The 17,866-nt window shown below is 44.3% G+C and overlaps 1 protein-coding gene across 2 annotated transcripts in view; it reads right to left on the bottom strand.

Moving 5' to 3' along the window:
• Window positions 1–17,866, bottom strand: part of NF2 (NF2, moesin-ezrin-radixin like (MERLIN) tumor suppressor) — a 59,438-nt gene that overhangs the window by 17,641 nt on the left and 23,931 nt on the right. For both annotated transcript variants that reach the window (XM_068120797.2, XM_068120798.2), the window contains exons 7-12: window positions 8,995–9,070; window positions 8,371–8,505; window positions 8,194–8,268; window positions 2,512–2,625; window positions 2,173–2,295; window positions 1,839–2,056 (exon numbers count right to left, since the gene is read on the bottom strand). In XM_068120797.2, the coding sequence (XP_067976898.1) occupies window positions 1,839–2,056; window positions 2,173–2,295; window positions 2,512–2,625; window positions 8,194–8,268; window positions 8,371–8,505; window positions 8,995–9,070 (741 nt within the window). The remainder of the gene's footprint in view (window positions 1–1,838; window positions 2,057–2,172; window positions 2,296–2,511; window positions 2,626–8,193; window positions 8,269–8,370; window positions 8,506–8,994; window positions 9,071–17,866) is intronic.

The raw sequence follows: 17,866 nt of genomic DNA, 5'->3' as shown, positions 1-17,866 counted from the left end.
ATATAATTTTTTTTGTGGGTTTAGGGAAGTGCTTTGAACACCCATAAAAAAATAGAAAAAAAACCAAAAACAAATTTGATTTCTTCAAAATGCCAACAGGATTAGAACATCACCGGACAATGCCGGGTACTCCTGCTAGTTTAGTATATTTACCACCACCACCAAAGGTGGACAGAGATTGTGTTTTACCCTGGTCTGCTTGGTTGTTTGTGAGGAAGACATCTCCAAAAGTTGTAGCCGAATTCAGACAAAACATGGTGGACAGGTTGGGCATGTTCCAAGAATGAATTGATTAGATTTTGGTGAAGATCCGGATCCAATAATTACCTCCACCACCAAAGGTGGATGGAGGTTATGTTTTCACCTCTGTCTGTCTGTTTGTCTGTGAACAAGATATCTCAAAAAGTTGTGGACGGATTCAGACGAAATTTGGCGGAGGTAGCGTATGTGACAAGGACGAAATGATTAGATTTTGGTGACCATCCGGATCCAATAATTTTTTCGTGATTCTTCACCATTGAGAGGTAGGGCCAAAAACTATATATATAGCACAATATCTCAAAAAATTATGGACGGTTTATGACAAAACTTGGCGGATGAGTTGGGTAGATAACAAGAACAAGCCGGCTAGATTTTGGTCAAGGTCTGGATGCTGATCTGGCATATCAGTGGGATACAAAACGTGAACTGTTCAGCCTGGCGAAGGTATGCGCTCTACTGAGTGCCGTTCTAGTATTGGTTATTTTTATTGACATACTTGCAAAATAATAAAAACATTGAAATTAAATTGAAGACAATGTGCGAGTTGGTTCCACAGGTGGGAAGGGGGGGGGGGGGGGGGAAGAGGAACAGATGAGTGGAGGTGAGCAGCGATTCTGGATTTTGGGAGTTTCACCAGAAAGAGATTTTTTTTTTTGTAAATGGAGATTCTCTCCACAGACAATATGTAGAAGGAGATTCTCTTCTTTTTGTTGACGACGCCACACTGTGTCGCACAGTACCACATCCCACTGACAGGCAGACAGCAGCTGCGTCACTCTACTAATCTGGAGATAATTAGATGCTGGTCTGATAAATTGAAAATGTTCTTTAAACATGGAAAGTATCAGTCTCATCCTGAAACAAGGTTGGCCTCAAAACTCACTGTCTACAAGGCCTTAGTCCACAGTCCAATGAACAACTGCTCACCCATATGGCATGGCACCCTGCATCACAAGTCTCCTGGATTCTGTGCAATCTCCTGCAATGAGGCCGAAACACAAGGTCTGTTGATGTCACATCCTAGGCAGGTCAGAGGACTCTGTTTTTAATGCCTCTCCACAGTTTAGCTCTCTTTGCTCTCTCTCTGTCCTCCAACCATCCACAGTTCCTCCAGGATGCATGGTTTCTTCCAAATAACCAAAAAAGGAACCCCCCCCCCCCCTCAAGCCACTCAAACGCACGTAGATAACCCATCAATGCACGACATCCCACTGTTGTCACATGTCTGTTCACTTTGTTTTATTGCCATTTATATTTTGGAAAAATTACAAAATATAGAATAAAAAACGAGGTCCTAACATTGCAATTTGCTGCTGCTGTAGGCCCGTAGGTACTAGTTCTCAGTTCAACCCCTGCTGTGCCCACCAACTACGGTTGTAAATTATGTAATTCTTATAATTTATTTACATGTTGCTGCTGCAATTGTCATTCCAAGTATAACGGGCACCATGACGTGGGTATATTTCCATTGTCATTATACAAATTTGAACGAAACACACATACAACAAAACATTACCACTATCAAGGAAGCTAAATGTTTTGTTAAAAAAAACACAATCAACTCAGGTCTTGCATACCGCTGTTCCGACTGCTTGGCTAGTTGTAGCGCCATATGTTCAGTCTCGCGGACTTGCTGTTCCATGGCGCGGCGTTCCTGTTCCCCCTTCATTGCTGTCAAACGCTGCCGCTGTACCTCCTGCTCGGCCTCAGCTGCCTTCTGAGCGAGTAGCTTTGCCTCCTCTTCCGCAATGGCTGCCTTTTCGGCCAGCAGCTCTGCAGTTTCCTCTGACCGTACCTAAGGAATTCCATTTTCCAAGGTGGAGAATACTCGTCAACAACCAAATGGCAATGGGGATATCATATTTTATTTAATATGCTTAAGATCCATGGTGCAATGATATGTTACATTACCAATGCCTCGTTAGCGAGACGAGCCTCCTCCTGCAGTTGAAAGAGGCGTCGCTCAAGTTCCTCCTTGGCCCTCTCAGCATCCTGCCGAAGTTGCTGCTCCCTAGCCAACCTTTGCCGCTCCAGCTATGTAACAGAGTAGCAAAGCATAGTTTTACTTACGGCTTATGGGCACTGTGTACCAACAGTTAATGACACGGTGGGAAGACTGAATGAAACGTATAAAAGGAAAATGGAGAGTGGTTTGAATCGATAAAATAAAGCATTTACAGGATGACTGTCTTCACACTCAGCCAAGGACCCAAAGCTCTTGTTGGAACTTACTCAGCCAAGCTTCCTTACCTGCTTACGTGCTCGCCCTTCCTTGGCTTGTGCCTTCATCTGCTGTAGCTCCATTGTATCCACCTTGCGGCGACGCATAAACATATCGTGGTTGCCAATGCACAAATGCAAGATCTGTGGAATCAGCATTATGAAGATCATAAATTATTGTACCGAGTTATCTGCAATGCTTCAGAATAAATTTATATTAGTCAGCCAGTGAACTCAGCGATACCACATTAGCCACTACCCTCCCTCCCTCCCTCCCTCCCTCCACCACCCCCACCCCCCATCTCAGCCCTCCCTCCTCCAATATCTCAGGTGGGGAACTCAACAAGGCCTACTACAAAACCCAGCAAAGCAGAAACCTTCTCTCTCCCCAACCATCCCTCCACCCCCACCCCAACGCCTTAACTCAGCACCGTATTATTCAGTAAGGCCTAATATTCAGTAAGCAGCAGTTCATGTTGCAGAGAACAGAGACAAGCTCACGTCCATTCTCAAGACACTCATCTTCTGTGCACGACAGCATATCCTTCTCCATGGCCACCGGGATGACACAAAGTACTTGAATGTTGAACATTGCAACCCAATAAATTTCCAAGCACTACTCCAATTTCGGGTGGATGCAGGGAACAAAGTGTTAGAACAACACTTTAAAACATCGAGCCAGAACTGCACATACAGATCAAAGACTACTCAAAAACAAACTGATAGAGTTGTGCAGGGACCACATTAGAGCTAATCTGTTGGCAGAGATTTGTGAGGCCATGTTTTTCACCATATCAGCTGACAACGTTGCTGATGCAGCAAACAAGGAGCAAATGTCTGTTGTCATCAGATTTGTGGACAGAAATGATGACATTCGAAAAGAGTTCATGGCGTTCGTGGCTTGTGAGGAAGGGACAGATGGAGAGACACTCTCAAACACCATATAGGTACAAGATGCTTGGGGACTCAATATGGAGAACTGCAGAGGTCAGGCTTATGATGGTGCCGGTGCTATGGCAGGCAAAATGAAAGGGGTGTCCAGCTGAATCCTCAACTTATATTTCAAGGCCACATTCAGTCACTGTGCCTCACACATCCTGAATCTATGCATGGTGAAAAGCCTCAACATTCGGATCGTGCAAAGCATGATGGACTTGGTGGATGGTGTTGCGAGATTCTTTAATAACTCTCCAAAGCGACAGGGTGCACTGGAGAAAGTGATAGATGAGCAGTCATTCAACTCAAATACCAACCAGAGCCGCGTGAAGTTGAAAGATGTGTCTGACACGGTGGGTAGAATGTCATGACGCATTTGAGGTACAGTCGTGGCCAAAAATATTGGCACCCTTGCACTTTTTTCAAATAATGCACCATTTCTTCCAGACAATTGTTGAGATTAAAAACAAACTTGGTATCCACAGATGTATTTCTTTGGTTTGCAGTGGTACAAAACAAAAAAAGCTGAAAAAATTACTAAATCTTAGCTTATTCCACACATAAATTAAATGCTAAAATGGCCCAGACAATATTATTAGCACTTAACAACAACAACAAAAAAATATATATATATATATTTGTATACAGCATCAAGGCTCGTGTAAGAGCGAGCACATTAAACACACAGCACATAAAACACAAAAAAACATAAACGGACACATAAAACAATAAAGGGAGGGGGAGACAAGATGGGGAGAGAGAGGGAAGCACACAAGCACAACAGAAGAGAACAGGAACATCGGGAGATCTGTGGAAGGTAGAGGGCTGGGGGGGGGGGAGGTGGGGGCTGGGAGGAGGAAAGGGGTACATGGTATAAAATAAATTGACACAACTAGGAATTTCAGGAATGAAGTCGGAGATTGAAAGAGGTGGATTTGGAGTGTATTAACTGGGGTAGAAAAGATCAAGGTTTTGCATAGGGGAAGATAACAGATGGCGGCGAACAGCTGTTTTAAAGACCTGGAGGGAGGAGTGGGATTGAAGAGAGTGTGGGAGTTTGTCCCAGAGGCGGGGAAAAAGAGTAATAAAAGAGTGAAGGTCAGCAGAGAGTCTTGATTTTGGCAGTTTCACAAGAGGAGGGTTGCTGGCAGTTATTGTGTGTCCTGCAGGAATATTTGGGGGATACAGCACAGACAGAGCTGGGGGAGCTAGGCCAGAGAGGAGTCGGTAGACGACAGAAAGACCACCTACCTGCCTGCGGTGAGAGAGTGAAAGGCCCTCGGAGTTAGCTTCATCACAGGAGATTCCAATGATTCTGAAACTATTGGTTTCCACAGCGTGAAGCCGAGCTAGGTGTGAGGCAGGAGCACCAGCCCAGAGGGGAGAGCAGTATTCCATCAAGCTTCGGATGGAAGCCTTGTATGTGGTGAGGAGCTCAGAGGTGCCAAGGGTGGACTTCGCATGACGGAGGATGCCCAGTCGGCGACTGGCTTTGGAGGCCAGCTTGGAAATGTGGTTTTCCCAGGAAAGATCATGGCTGATAGTGAGGCCCAAAAGCTTGAGTGACAGAACCTCTTGAAGAGGATTGTTGAGAAAGTAGATGGGAGGGTTGTCCAGTCGGTCTTTTCGGAGAGACAGAATGAGAGTGTGGGATTTGTCAGGATTGATAGACATGTTCCACTTGTTTGACCAGTTTGTGATATTGTTCAAGGACTGCAGAGTGAAGAGGCTGCTACCTGCCGATCTGAGGGTTGAGATATGGAGCGGCAGAGAGTGGAGTCATCAGCAAAGAGATAGACAGGATTTTCCAGAGTCAGAAAGATCATTGATGAATACCAAAAAAAAGCACAGGGCCCAGAACACTGCCTTGAGGAACTCCAGCCTGAACAGGAAGGGGAGATGAGAGAATTCCATTCAGGGCCACATGTTCCCTTTGACTGGAGAGGAAGTCCGCCAGCCATGCATGGAGATTTCCATGGATACCAAAGGAGGAGAGTTTGGTGAGCAGAGTGGGGTGCCAGACCGTATCGAAGGCACGTGTTATGTCAAGGGAGACAGCTCTGATTTCCTGTTTGGCGTTGGGGGCCTCCATACATTGTTGAGACAGCATAAGCAGCATGTCCAGAGTAGAATGATAAGTTGTTAGAAATAATTAGATTTTAAGCAGGTGATTCTCCTTTACTTTGGAATTGAACTCACCTGAAGTGAGTTGCAGGTGCCTGCAATATAAAAATCATTCATTCAACCAGTTTGAATAGAGAAAAGGAGTCATTCTGCTGTTTTGTGTCACTGTTTGTACCGCAATGAGCATGGAGAAAAGAAAGAAAACCAGAGAATTGTCTGAGGAGGTCAGACACAAGATTGTAGCCAAGCATGGACAATCTCAAGGCTACAAGTCCATCTTCAGAGACCTTGATGTTCCTGTGTCCGACATACGAAATGTTATCAGGAAGTTGAAGGCCCATGGCACTGTAACCAACCTCCCTGGACGTGGCCGCAACAGAAAACTTGATCAAAGATTGCAGTGAAGGATTGTTCGAATGGTGGAGAAAGCACCTCGATCAACTGCCAAACAGATTCAAGCTGACCTTCAGACACAATGTACGACAGTTTCAACTCGCAACATCAGTCACCAACTCAATGAAAGGGGGTTCTGTAGGAGTAGACCCAGGATGGCCCCACTGCTGAGAGAGAGACATAAGAAAGCGCGACTGTAGTTTGCCACAACACACCTGAACAAGCAAAAATCCTTCTGGGAGAATCTCCTGTGGACAGATGAGACCAAATTAGAGCTTTTTGGTAAAGCACATTCATCTCTATGTTTACAGAAAACAAGATGAAACCTTCAAAGAAAAGAACACCTTCCCATAGTAAAAAATGGAGGGGGTTCAGTGATGTTTTGGGGTTCCTGTGCTGCCCCTGGCACTGGGTGCCTGAATGTGTGCATGGCATCATGAAATCAGGAGATTACCAAGGCATTTTGGAGCGCAATGTTCAACCCAGTGTCAGAAAGCTGGGTCTCCGTCGAAGGTCATGGGTCTTGCAGCAGGACAATGACCCCAAACACACTTGAAAAAGCACCCAGGAACGGTTCAAGACAAAATGCTGGACTGTTCTGAAGTGGTTAGCCATGAGTCCAGATCTAAATCCCATTGAACACTTGTGGGGAGATCTGAAAACAGCAGTTGGGAGAAGGTACCCTTCAAATCTGGGAGAACTTGAGCAGTTTGCACAAGAAGAGTGGGAGAAACTGCCAGTAGAGAGGTGTAGGAAGCTCAAAAATGGCTACAGGAAGCACCTAACTGCATTATTTTGTCCAAAGGCTGTGCTTCCAAATATTAAGTCTTTGGTGTCAATAATTTTGTCAATGCCATTTCTTTTTATTTTCTGATTTAAAAGGGTATATTAAGTTCTGAATCCAAAAAACAAAGGTTCTGTAATATTGGCAGTGAAATAAAGAATTGTGGAGATGAAATACTTTTGTCAATTTCAACTTATTTTTCGAGAAAATTGTCAGTTATTTGAAAAAAATTGCAAGGGTGTCAATATATTTGGCCACGACTTTATTTCGTATGCTGTACCTGTCAGTGGTGCAATGCCTGGAGGACATCTATGGGGACAATGTGCACAACTGGAACCGAGACACCCTGAAAGACGCAAGATCCTACCACTTGGGACTGACACAATTCCATATCACTAATGGCTTACAGCAAGGCTTTGTCAGTTGGTTTGCAGGGTAGAGATGTTGACATGGTCAAGGCATATAGGCAGATTGACTATGCCACCAAGAGTCTTCAGGATGTCAGAACCTTCAATGAAAAATGGTCCACAGAGGCGAGTAAACTGGCCGAAGATGTAGGCGTGATGCCGTCCATTCCCCGTAGCGCCGGACGGATGCAGTACCGTACCAATAACCCAGCACATACAGCAGAAGAATACTTCAAACGTAACCTGACCATTCCACTAGTCGACCACTTGCTCGTCGAACTACAGCCCTGCTTCACTGAGCATACCAGACGGGTCACGCAGGCACTGCATCTCATCTCGTCTGTGATCTGCTCGTTTGGGACAGTTGACACAGAAGTCATTAGTGAACGAGTGGACTTCTACCAAATAACCTGCCATCACCAATAGCAGTTGAGACAGAGGAGCACAGCTGGCAGATAAAGTGGAAAGGCAAGTCGGCATCAGAGGTCCCAAACACAACAGCAAAAACCCTCAAACAGACAGACAAATCATTCTTCCCCAACATCCACTGCCTGATGCGTCTCTTCTGCACGATGCCCGTAACATCATGTGAGTGTGAGCGGTCCATTAGCGGACTGAGACGTCTTGAGACTTACATGCACATAACAATGTGTGAAGATCGGATGAATGGATTGCTACTAACGCACATTCACAATGGTGTGGACTTGGATATGAATGGCATCATTGATGACTTTGCAAGGCGAAATCCATGGAGAATGGAGCTTATGGACATCTTTAAATAGAGACAGTGGACTATATGAGCTAACAATGTACAAGTAGGAAACTGACACTTCACTCTTGACCGGCACAAGCTTATATTCATCAATATTGAGGACAATATCTCTGTTTTAGCTAAATATTGTCAATTGAAAAATAAAAGATGATTACATTGACTTGACTAAGGCTTGGTTGTATATTTCACAATATGTGGACATCTTAACCTTAAGTGAACTCCTCCTGCTGTATGTACATAGAGTGGAAAAAGGGTGCAATGCAAGTGGATAAATAAAAAAAACACCAACAACTTACCAACTTATTCACTCGCTGCTTGGAAGAATAAAATTTGAAAACTTCTGCACTCTTATCCAGTGGCTTGATTGTAAACTGCAGGAAGTAGCAAGTTATCAGTCAATGTAAAAAGATAAAAGCCAGCATTAAATTCACTCAGAGTGAAAAGCAAGCTTCCTAGTACCACCCGTGTGATACCTCTTTGTCGCTGTACTGCACATTCTTTATGCCACTCCAAGGAAAGGACTCCTTGGCATTCTGACGGTCACTAGGATCGTAAATCTTCAATCCCAGGGCATCAACCCCAAGCAAAACGTCCAAAGATTTCTTATCCTTGTGGGAGGGGGGGGCATGTTGCATTGAAGGCAATATTAGTTATCAATATAAAAAAGGGTCACATGTAACTGATGATAACCTTTGTTACTAACAAGTCCACTCGGATGCCTGGGATGCATGGACATCTTTCCATCTGGCAAAAATAACAGGAAGTAATCCACACAAACTATGAAAGACCTTCCACTCTTCCTTCCTTTCCATGCACTTCTTAAACATGAGTTACATCAGTTTAGCAGCATCTGAAGCACAGGTTAGTGTGTGTAGATTCCTTTTTTTATTTTAGTGATGCAAGACTCACAAAGGAACTTGTCCAGGTATTACAAAAGCAGGATATGGACATTAGGAGAGATCAGTATCCATGCTCTGACCAGATGCTGTCATCAGAGTTCCAATGACAGGCATGAGCGGACTAGATTACAAACTCACAAGCTCAAGTACGAAAAGGCAAAAACGAGAAATGAACGATTATTGGACATGCTATCTTACCTTTATGGGAAAGTAGTTTACTCCATACATGTTGAGATCTTGTGCAATTTTCAAATATTCCATTTCAGCTTCATCTCTGTTGCAAAGGCATGGGATCTCGTTATAGTTATTGAAAATTCCAACGCACAAAAGCAGGTTTAGATTTCCTCATTGCAATAACGTTTGCAGGTTTGGTGCTTTCAGTGTATCAAGAGTATGCCTCTCACTGTTAATGTTTCCTAATTATCCCACATTTCAACATACTGTTACGTGCTCCTCCCCAAATCCCGGTCACGTTGTACCTCCGAGCCCCGAGAGGAGTCACGGCAGAAAGATGTGTTATTCTGTATGCCAAAGATCAATGGTGAAACTACACCAATTGTTACCAACAAACAAGTATTGTATTAAGGTCACACAAGAATAACAGTACAATAACAATATTAATCAATTGTACAACCAATATATCATTCCTATGATGGTACCATCAGTTTCGTACAATATAACTCACTGTGCTCCAAGTGAACGAAAATAACATTCCTAATGTCTCTGTCCCAGCTTCAAACCAAAGTCGATCCACGCTCTAGTGATCGTCAGAGCGATGTTGTATCGAGACCAGAATCCCGCTCGGTTGACAGTCACACTGCCAAAGATAGGCAAAAGTGTCCTCAAGAGGCGGCTGGGAAATCACACCTTCGGGTATGGACGTTCAACGGCTCACAATCGGCGAACTGCAAATTCACACTCAAAATCCACGTTACACACACACACCAGGTTAACGTCTGGATGCGGTGAAATGGTTGAAGTGAGGTGAAAAACCTGGAGCGATGCGAAAATCCAGCGCGAGGCAAAATGGCCAACGGTCTGTTCTCGAGACGTAACGGCACTCCAATGATTCTCTTCGGAATCAACTGCAAAACCTGTCACGCAGGTTTATCTGTCACAGCGATAACAACTCTGTTGCAGGAATCCCTTTCCCAGGAAACCCCAAAGTTCGCTAGTGACCCCTCGTTCGCCAGGGTTTGCTGAAAACCTCAATGCAGCTCGGCTCCTTCTCCGACCTCACTCGCTCCGCCTCCTTTTTTCTCTTCTTCTTCCTCTTCTTCTTCGTCCGGTTCCCGATCCGGTTTCCGGTTTATTTTAAAACACTAACTTTTTTTACCTTTTGAAAACAGTAATCTCTATTTCACTTAAAACGATAACAATAATAGTACATGGAACCAAAAATGTTTGCAGTGGATGAGAACCACAACGGAAGTGACGAATCCGTAACACTTCCCCCCGCTCAAGAAAGAAAGTTGGAACATAGTGAAAACTTTCTTTGCATGCAAAAACTCTTTTAACAAACAAAAGTAAAACTCACCCCCAAATGATCAATTCACGTGAGCAACATTAATTAATATTCCCCAAAATAAAGCAACAAAACTTCCACACAACCTACAGGAATTTCCAAAGTTAGTTCACTCTGGATAAAGCATCAGCAACGACATTGTCCCTGCGCTTTACATGCTCAATTTCCAAGTTGAACTCCTGCAAAGCCAAACTCCATCTCATCAACCTCTGATTTTTATTTTTCATTTTTTGAATGAAGGTTAAGGGGTTGTGATCAGTGAAGACTTTTATTGGAAAGGTAGTAGTTCCTAGATACACCTCATAATGCTGAAGCACGAGCAGGAGAGCAAGGGTCTCTTTTTCCACGGTGGCATAATTTGCCTGTTGTTTGTTAAACTTTTTGGAATAGTAGCACACCGGGTGATCCACTCCATCCTCATCTTCCTGTAATAGAACTGCCCCAGCCCCCACATCACTTGCATCAATGGCCAACTTGAATGGTTCTTGAAAATCCGGGGCTGCTAGGACAGGAGAGCTCATTAATATTGCTTTGACGCGGGCAAAGGCAGCCTGACATTTGTCATCCCAAAGAAACTTGGTCTCTTTCCTCAGCAAATTCGTTAAAGGGGCTACCACATCAGAAAAATTCCTGCAGAACTGCCGGTACCAACCAGCCATACCCAAGAGTCTCATAAGCTCCTTCTTCCCTTTTGGAACTTGGAAGCGATCAATGGCTTCTATCTTGGCTGTCACCGGTTGCACCTGACCCTGACCTACTACATGGCCTAGGAACACCACCTGTGCTTTTACAAACTCACTCTTAGATAAGTTGATGGTCAACCCTGCCTCGGTCAGTTTCTTGAAAAATGCATGAATTTGTTTAATATGATCTTCCATGGTCATGGTGTGTATGATGACATCATCCAGATAAACCTCCACCCCCTCAAGGTCTGCAATAAGCTTATTAATCGGGCGTTTAAATGTAGCAGGCCCGTTTTTCAATCCAAAGGGAAGAACCTTGTACTGATACAACCCATTTGGTGTGACTAAAGCCGAGATTTCCTTGGCTCTATCAGTAAGAGGAATCTGCCAATACCCTTTCAGCAAGTCAAATTTAGTTACAAATTTAGCTGGGCCTATTCTATCAATACAGTCATCAATCCTCGGGATGGGATATAAGTCGGTCTTGGTCACTGCATTAACCCATTTTAAATCCGTACAACAGCGAAAACTGCCATCGGGTTTTGGAAACAACACACATGGTGAGCTCCATTCACTGCTGCTTGGTTCGATGATGTCATTCTCCAACATATACTGAACCTCCTTCCGAAGATACTCCATCTTCACAGAGTTCATCCGATAGGGGTGTTGTTTCACAGGAGTGGCTTCACCCACCTCAATATCATGATATACCAAGTCAGTACGACCAAGTACATCTGTGAACAAATGTGCAAACTCAAAAATTAGGCTGGATAGTTGTCCTTGTTGTTCCCTCGTCAAATGACCTAATTTCTCATCTAAATGACTCAACACTTCCGAGTTCGTCAATCTGGGACAAGCCTGGTCATCAAAGTTATCAAACTTCACACCGGCCTCAACCTCTGGATTCTCTTGCACCCCGACTGCAGGTGAGACAGGTGAGACAGGAACCATTTTCTCCACAGGCTTCCTCTCATAATATTTCTTCAGTCGGTTGACATGACACAGCTGCCACTTTTTCCGTCGGTCGGGAGTTGTCACCACGTAATCTGTTTCATTAACCCTCCTTTCGATTGCATAGGGACCGAAATATCTAGCCTGTAGTGGCTGACCTGGAACAGGAAGCAACACTAACACTCGGTCCTCAGGACTGAAATTTCTTATCTGAGATTTCTTGTCATGTCTCACTTTCATTTTATCCTGTGTCACTTTCAAGTTTCTTCTCGCAACTTCACAAGCCTTTGCCAATCTGTGCCTAACCGTTGACACATACTCTACCACTGTTGACTGTGACTCCTCCTGTAGCCACTGTTCTTTCACCAATTTCAATGGTCCTCGCACTGCGTGTCCAAACACAAGTTCAAAAGGACTGAATCCCAATGACTCTTGAACAGATTCCCTCGTAGCAAACAACAATAAGGGTATTCCTTCATCCCAATCCTTGTCACATTCAAAACAATACGTTCTGATCATATTCTTCAATGTCTGGTGAAACCTTTCCAAGGCCCCTTGGCTCTCAGGATGGTAAGTACTTGATCTTACTTGCTCCACTCCCAACAGGTGTACCACTTGCTGAAAAAGTGTTGACATGAAATTGGAACCCTGATCAGACTGGATGACCTTAGGTAGGCCAACCAAAGTGAAAAATTTAATCAAGGCCTTCGCAATAACTGCCGCAGTAATTTTTCTAAGAGGCACTGCCTCTGGGAACCTTGTGGAAGTGCACATGGTCAGCAAATACTGATGTCCAGCCTTAGTTTTAGGTAAAGGGCCTACACAGTCAATAATGACACGGCTGAGTGGCTCTTCAAAAGCTGGAATTGGTTTTAAAGGTGCGGATGGGACTTTCTGATTAGGTTTTCCCACCAGCTGGCAAGAATGGCAAGATTTACAGAACTCCGCCACATCACGTCGCAATCCTGGCCAGAAAAAATGTACCAATATTCTGTCACATGTCTTGTTCACTCCAAGGTGTCTGGCCAAAGGTGTCTCATGCGCCAAACTCAATATCTCCTTCCGGTACGGCGGTGGCACCACAATTTGGTAATGAACTTTCCACTCGTCGTTTGCTGGCACCTCCGGTGGTCTCCATTTTCTCATTAGTATTTCCCCTTTCATGAAGTAACCAACAGGTATCTTCATAGCCTCTTGCTTTGTAACGGCTTTATCAATCAAACTCCGGAGCTTCAAATCTCCATGTTGTTCTTCAACAAGTCTCTTTCGGACCAGCACCGTTTGTTCAACCTCGTTCCCAGATGTCTCCGATGGACACTCCATTTCCTCTTTTATTCCAGATGCCACCTTTTCCTTAGGTTCCTTGATGTCACTCCCTTTCCTATTACCTCTTTCAGAATTTTCCTCCAAGACCTCTAAGGAAACCAAATCCACATCGCCTTCCTTCTCCTTCTCTTCAGAGCGCTTCCTACCCATAGCATGAGTCACTGCACAGGATGGAAAGATACGCGGATTCTCCTGCTCTAACTGTGCGGTGTTATTTTCCATAGTGGGCTTTTCAACCAACATCGGATTACCAGAAACTCGACCACCAGTCAAATCATTCCCGATAATAAAAGATATTCCCTCTACAGGAAGAGTGGCTTGTAAACCTACGGTGACCGGTCCTGACACCAAATCAGACTTCAAATGGATGACATGAAGAGGAGCTTAAACATAGCCACCAACCCCCTGTAAAAGAACACTAACACCAGTTGCCGTCTTCTCTGACAATGGCAAAATGCCCTCAAGCATCAAAGATTGATGTGCTCCTGTGTCCCTCAATACCCTAACAGGTCTCTGGTTCGTTAAGTCTCCATCCAGTGACACAAACCCCTCTGAAATAAAAGGTTTGTAACCCTCTTGAACAAGGTCGTTCTGTGATGCCGTAACTTTGGCATGGGAACCTTCACAAGGCACTGTCCTCCAAGGACGATTTCTCGCATTGGCCAATGCATTTGGAGTTGTACTAGCCTGACTCCACTCCTGATTTTTCCTTTTCAGGGCGTAACATTGGGACATCAAATGCCCAGGTTTCTTGCAAAAAGCGCAAGTAGGCCCAGAGGAAAAACTCGTGGTCTGCCTCGGGCCCCCCGGAAGATAAGTCTGTCTTGGAACTGTAGTCTTCTGACCCCTAAAAGTCGCTGTATCAGATTTATCCCCATAGTCCTCTATAGGCCGCCTCCATGAAAATTTGTTCTCCGAACCTGATTTTCCGTAACTCCCCTTGCTAACTCTAGGCGGGAAGTTAGGTTTGTGGAACCCCATCCTGTGTGTCAAGGCATAGTCATCTGCCACTGTTGCTGCCTCATACAACTCTGGTACTTTCTTCTCATCCAGATGTACTTTAATGTCCACGTGGACACACTGTTTGAATTCCTCCACCAAGATCAATTGTCGTAACAGGTTGAAGTCTTTCCCAATCTCCTTCGAGTCACATCACCTATCAAACATGGTTTCCTTCATTCTAGCAAACTCCACATGGGTCTCACTCTCCCTCTTCCTGGCATTCCTGACTTTTTTCCGGAAAGCTTCAGGGACCAATTCATAGGCTATGAGAATGGCTTTCTTCACTATCTCATTAATCTGCACATTGGTCAATCGGTAAAGCAGAATATATATCTTGAGCTTTACCCACCAGAACACTTTGCACTAACATAGTCCAGGACCCCACAGGCCATTTTAGCCACTTTGTCAAAATGTAAAAAAAACTTGGCTACCTCCTTTTCATTGAAGGGTGGAACCAGCCTCACATGCCTACCAACATCCCAAGAGTTCTCACTAGTTGTCGAACTAGCGGGCATGGATACTACTCCGTTCTCCCAGTAATTCCAGCTCCTTGAGTTTAAGTTCCTTCTGATACTCCATGTCACGTTCCTTTAACTCCCTTTCGGCTCTCCTTTCCTCTGCTCTTCTTTCTTCTTCAGCTCTCCTTTCCTCTGCTCTTCTCTCCTCGAGTTCCTTTTCAGCTCTCCTTTCCTCTGCTCTTTCCTCTGCTCTTCTTTCCTCGAGTTCTCATTCCTGTTCTGCTCTTTCCTTTGTTCTTCTTTCCTCGGCTTTCCATTCCAACTCTTTTAACCTTTCCTGGCTCTGCAGTTGCATCTCCATTTTCCGGCGCTACACATTTCCTTTCTCCTCGGGTAACCAATCCAAGGCTACATCTTCCCATGTTCCTTGTCCCACTAGAGACTCCACCACCAATGTCTGAATCTCAGCTTTCTTCATACTAACTCGGACCTCCAAGTTAAAATATTTGGCCAATATCATGAGTTCCGATCTTTTTAACGCCTGGAACTGTGCCTCATTAGGGGACGCCGCAAACTTTTCTGCGTCAAACACCATGGTGACTATCAGTTAGCACCTGTTAACCTTCACACAAAAATTTTTGGGAATGTTAGAAAATTCCAAATTTGGGAATTTTGGGAATGTTTGGGATTTCTATCCAGGACGGGCCCCCAATTTCTGTCACGTGCTCCTCTCCAAATCCCGGTCACGTTGTACCTCCGAGCCTCGAGAGGAGTCACGGCAGAAAGATGTGTTATTCTGTGTGTCAAAGATCAATGGTGAAACCACACAAATTGTTACCAACAAACAAGTATTGTATTCAGCTCACACAAGAATAACAGTACAATACCAATATTAATCAATTGTACAACCAATATATCATTCCTATGATGGTACCATCAGTTTCGTACAATATAACTCACTGTGCTCCAAGTGAGCGAAAATAACATTCCCAATGTCTCTGTCTCAGTTTCAAACCAAAGTCGATCCACGCTCTAGTGATCGTCAGAACGATGTTGTATCGAGACCAGAATCCCGCTCGGATGACAGTCACACTGCCAAAGATAGGCAAAGGTGTCCTCAAGAGGCGGCTGGGAAATCACACCTTCGGGTATGGACGTTCAACGGCTCCCAATCAGCGAACCGCAAATTCACACTCAAAATCCACGTTACACACACACACCAGGTTATGTCTGGATGCGGTGAAATGGTTGAAGCGAGGTGAAAAACCTGGAGCGATGCGAAAATCCAGCGCGAGGCAAAATGGCCAACGGTCCGTTCTCGAGACGAAACGGCACTCCAATGATTCTCTTCGGAATCAACCGCAAAACCTGTCACGCAGGTTTATCTGTCACAGCGATAACAACTCTGTCGCAGGAATCCCTTTCCCAGGAAACCCCAAAGTTCACTAGTGACCCCTGTTCGCCAGCGTTTGCTCAAAACCTCAACGCAGCTCGGCTCCTTCTCCGACCTCACTCGCTCCGCCTCCTTTTTTCTCTTCTTCTTCCTCTTCTTCATCCGGTTCCCGATCTGGTTTCCGGTTTCTTTTAAAACACTAACTTTTTTTACCTTTTGAAAACAGTAATCTCTATTTCACTTAAACGATAACAATAATAGTACATGGAACCAAAAATGTTTACAGTGGATGAGAACCACAACAACGGAAGTGACGAATCCGTAACAATACCAATACTTTTGTTCTCTTCTCTTCCCATATATGCCAGTTCCGGATGGCTCCACATGTAGGTCGAATCTGCAAATGCTTCTTCCACCTCAATCAAAGCAAAGTTTTCCAAACCGGATCTATCGTGTTTTTCTGTTATATTTTAGTCCCTGCGTTACCGTTTGTGTTTTCGTCCAATTTTCCGTGTTAAATCATACTTTGTTATGCTGTCATCTAATTTGTTTTCTTGTAGTTCAGGCCTACTCCTCAGATAGCCAGCAAGCAAAATATGTCTCACTTTTGAGGTTGTTTCTCGTTCTGGTTATTTTCTTCCGAAAGTTTTGTCCTTTCTGCCTCTTAAATTATCCTATTCCTGTTATCCTCATTTCAAAACAAACAAAAAATGAACAAAAATAAACTTCATTTTTCACTCCAAAGCATGATCTCATTCTGCCTTCTACCTGTACTTCATTCTTTATCTCTCACTTTTCTCAATATCTCCAAACTGAATCTTCATTGAAGGAAATGCTTCTTTCTTCAAAAGCAGTTTAAGATGCTTCACCTTCCTTATTTCATGAGTACCCCACCTTCTTCTTCATCATGATCTATTCCTTTTCTTTTTCACAAAGCATATTTTGCAAACCCACCTCTCACTTACCCTTCCACCATACATACCTACAGAACCACCTTTCGCTGTGCCTTCAACAAAAATTCCTTTCACCCAACCCATGATCTTTATCTCGTCCAATTTGGGAATCTTGAGAAATCCAGTTTGCAGAGTTCCAGAAGTCTAGCTTGAGAAATCCATGTGTATTTTGCACTCTATCAAATCTCCTTCACGTTATTTCAGTCAAACCCATCCGTGTCAGCACCCTCAGCCACATATCCTAAAAGCCTGCATTCTTCCAACCCCACTCCTTTGGTGTGCCCCCCTTTTCAGCATCCCTCCACTTCATGTCCCCTCTTTCTGCATCCCCCACCCTCACCCCACCCTCTCAAAGTTTCCCCTTCACCAATGGGTTCATCTGATATGTTTGTAAGAGTCAACATCTCTCTGGCTATTCTCAGCAAGCTGCATCAGAGCCGGTGGGTCTGGCAATTCATTCAGGCAGATTGGCAGGGACTGCAATGCAAGAAGCCATCATCTAAGTCTCAGGATTGGTCTCCTAAATCTACTGCCCTTGATATTAATTCAATCAGTGAGTTATTTCACAGAAACCTTCTCTCCATTATGCACAGATTCATCCCATCTTGCCTTCAGTTATACTCCCATTCTTCCCACCCATGGCACACTGAATCCTGTGGTGAGGCAATTGCTCTGGCACAACTCGCCTTCTCTTACTGGAAAGCAAAACCAACTGAAGGTAATCTCATACCATTCCACAAAGTCTGCAAAAAGTGTGTGTCTACTCTCAGGAGAGCTAG

Source organism: Myxine glutinosa, chromosome 6 (genome assembly GCF_964187855.1).
Source record: "Myxine glutinosa chromosome 6, kmMyxGlut1.1, whole genome shotgun sequence".
Classification (NCBI taxonomy): Eukaryota; Metazoa; Chordata; class Myxini; order Myxiniformes; family Myxinidae; genus Myxine; species Myxine glutinosa.
This window is presented reverse-complemented; position numbering and strand designations above follow the sequence as displayed.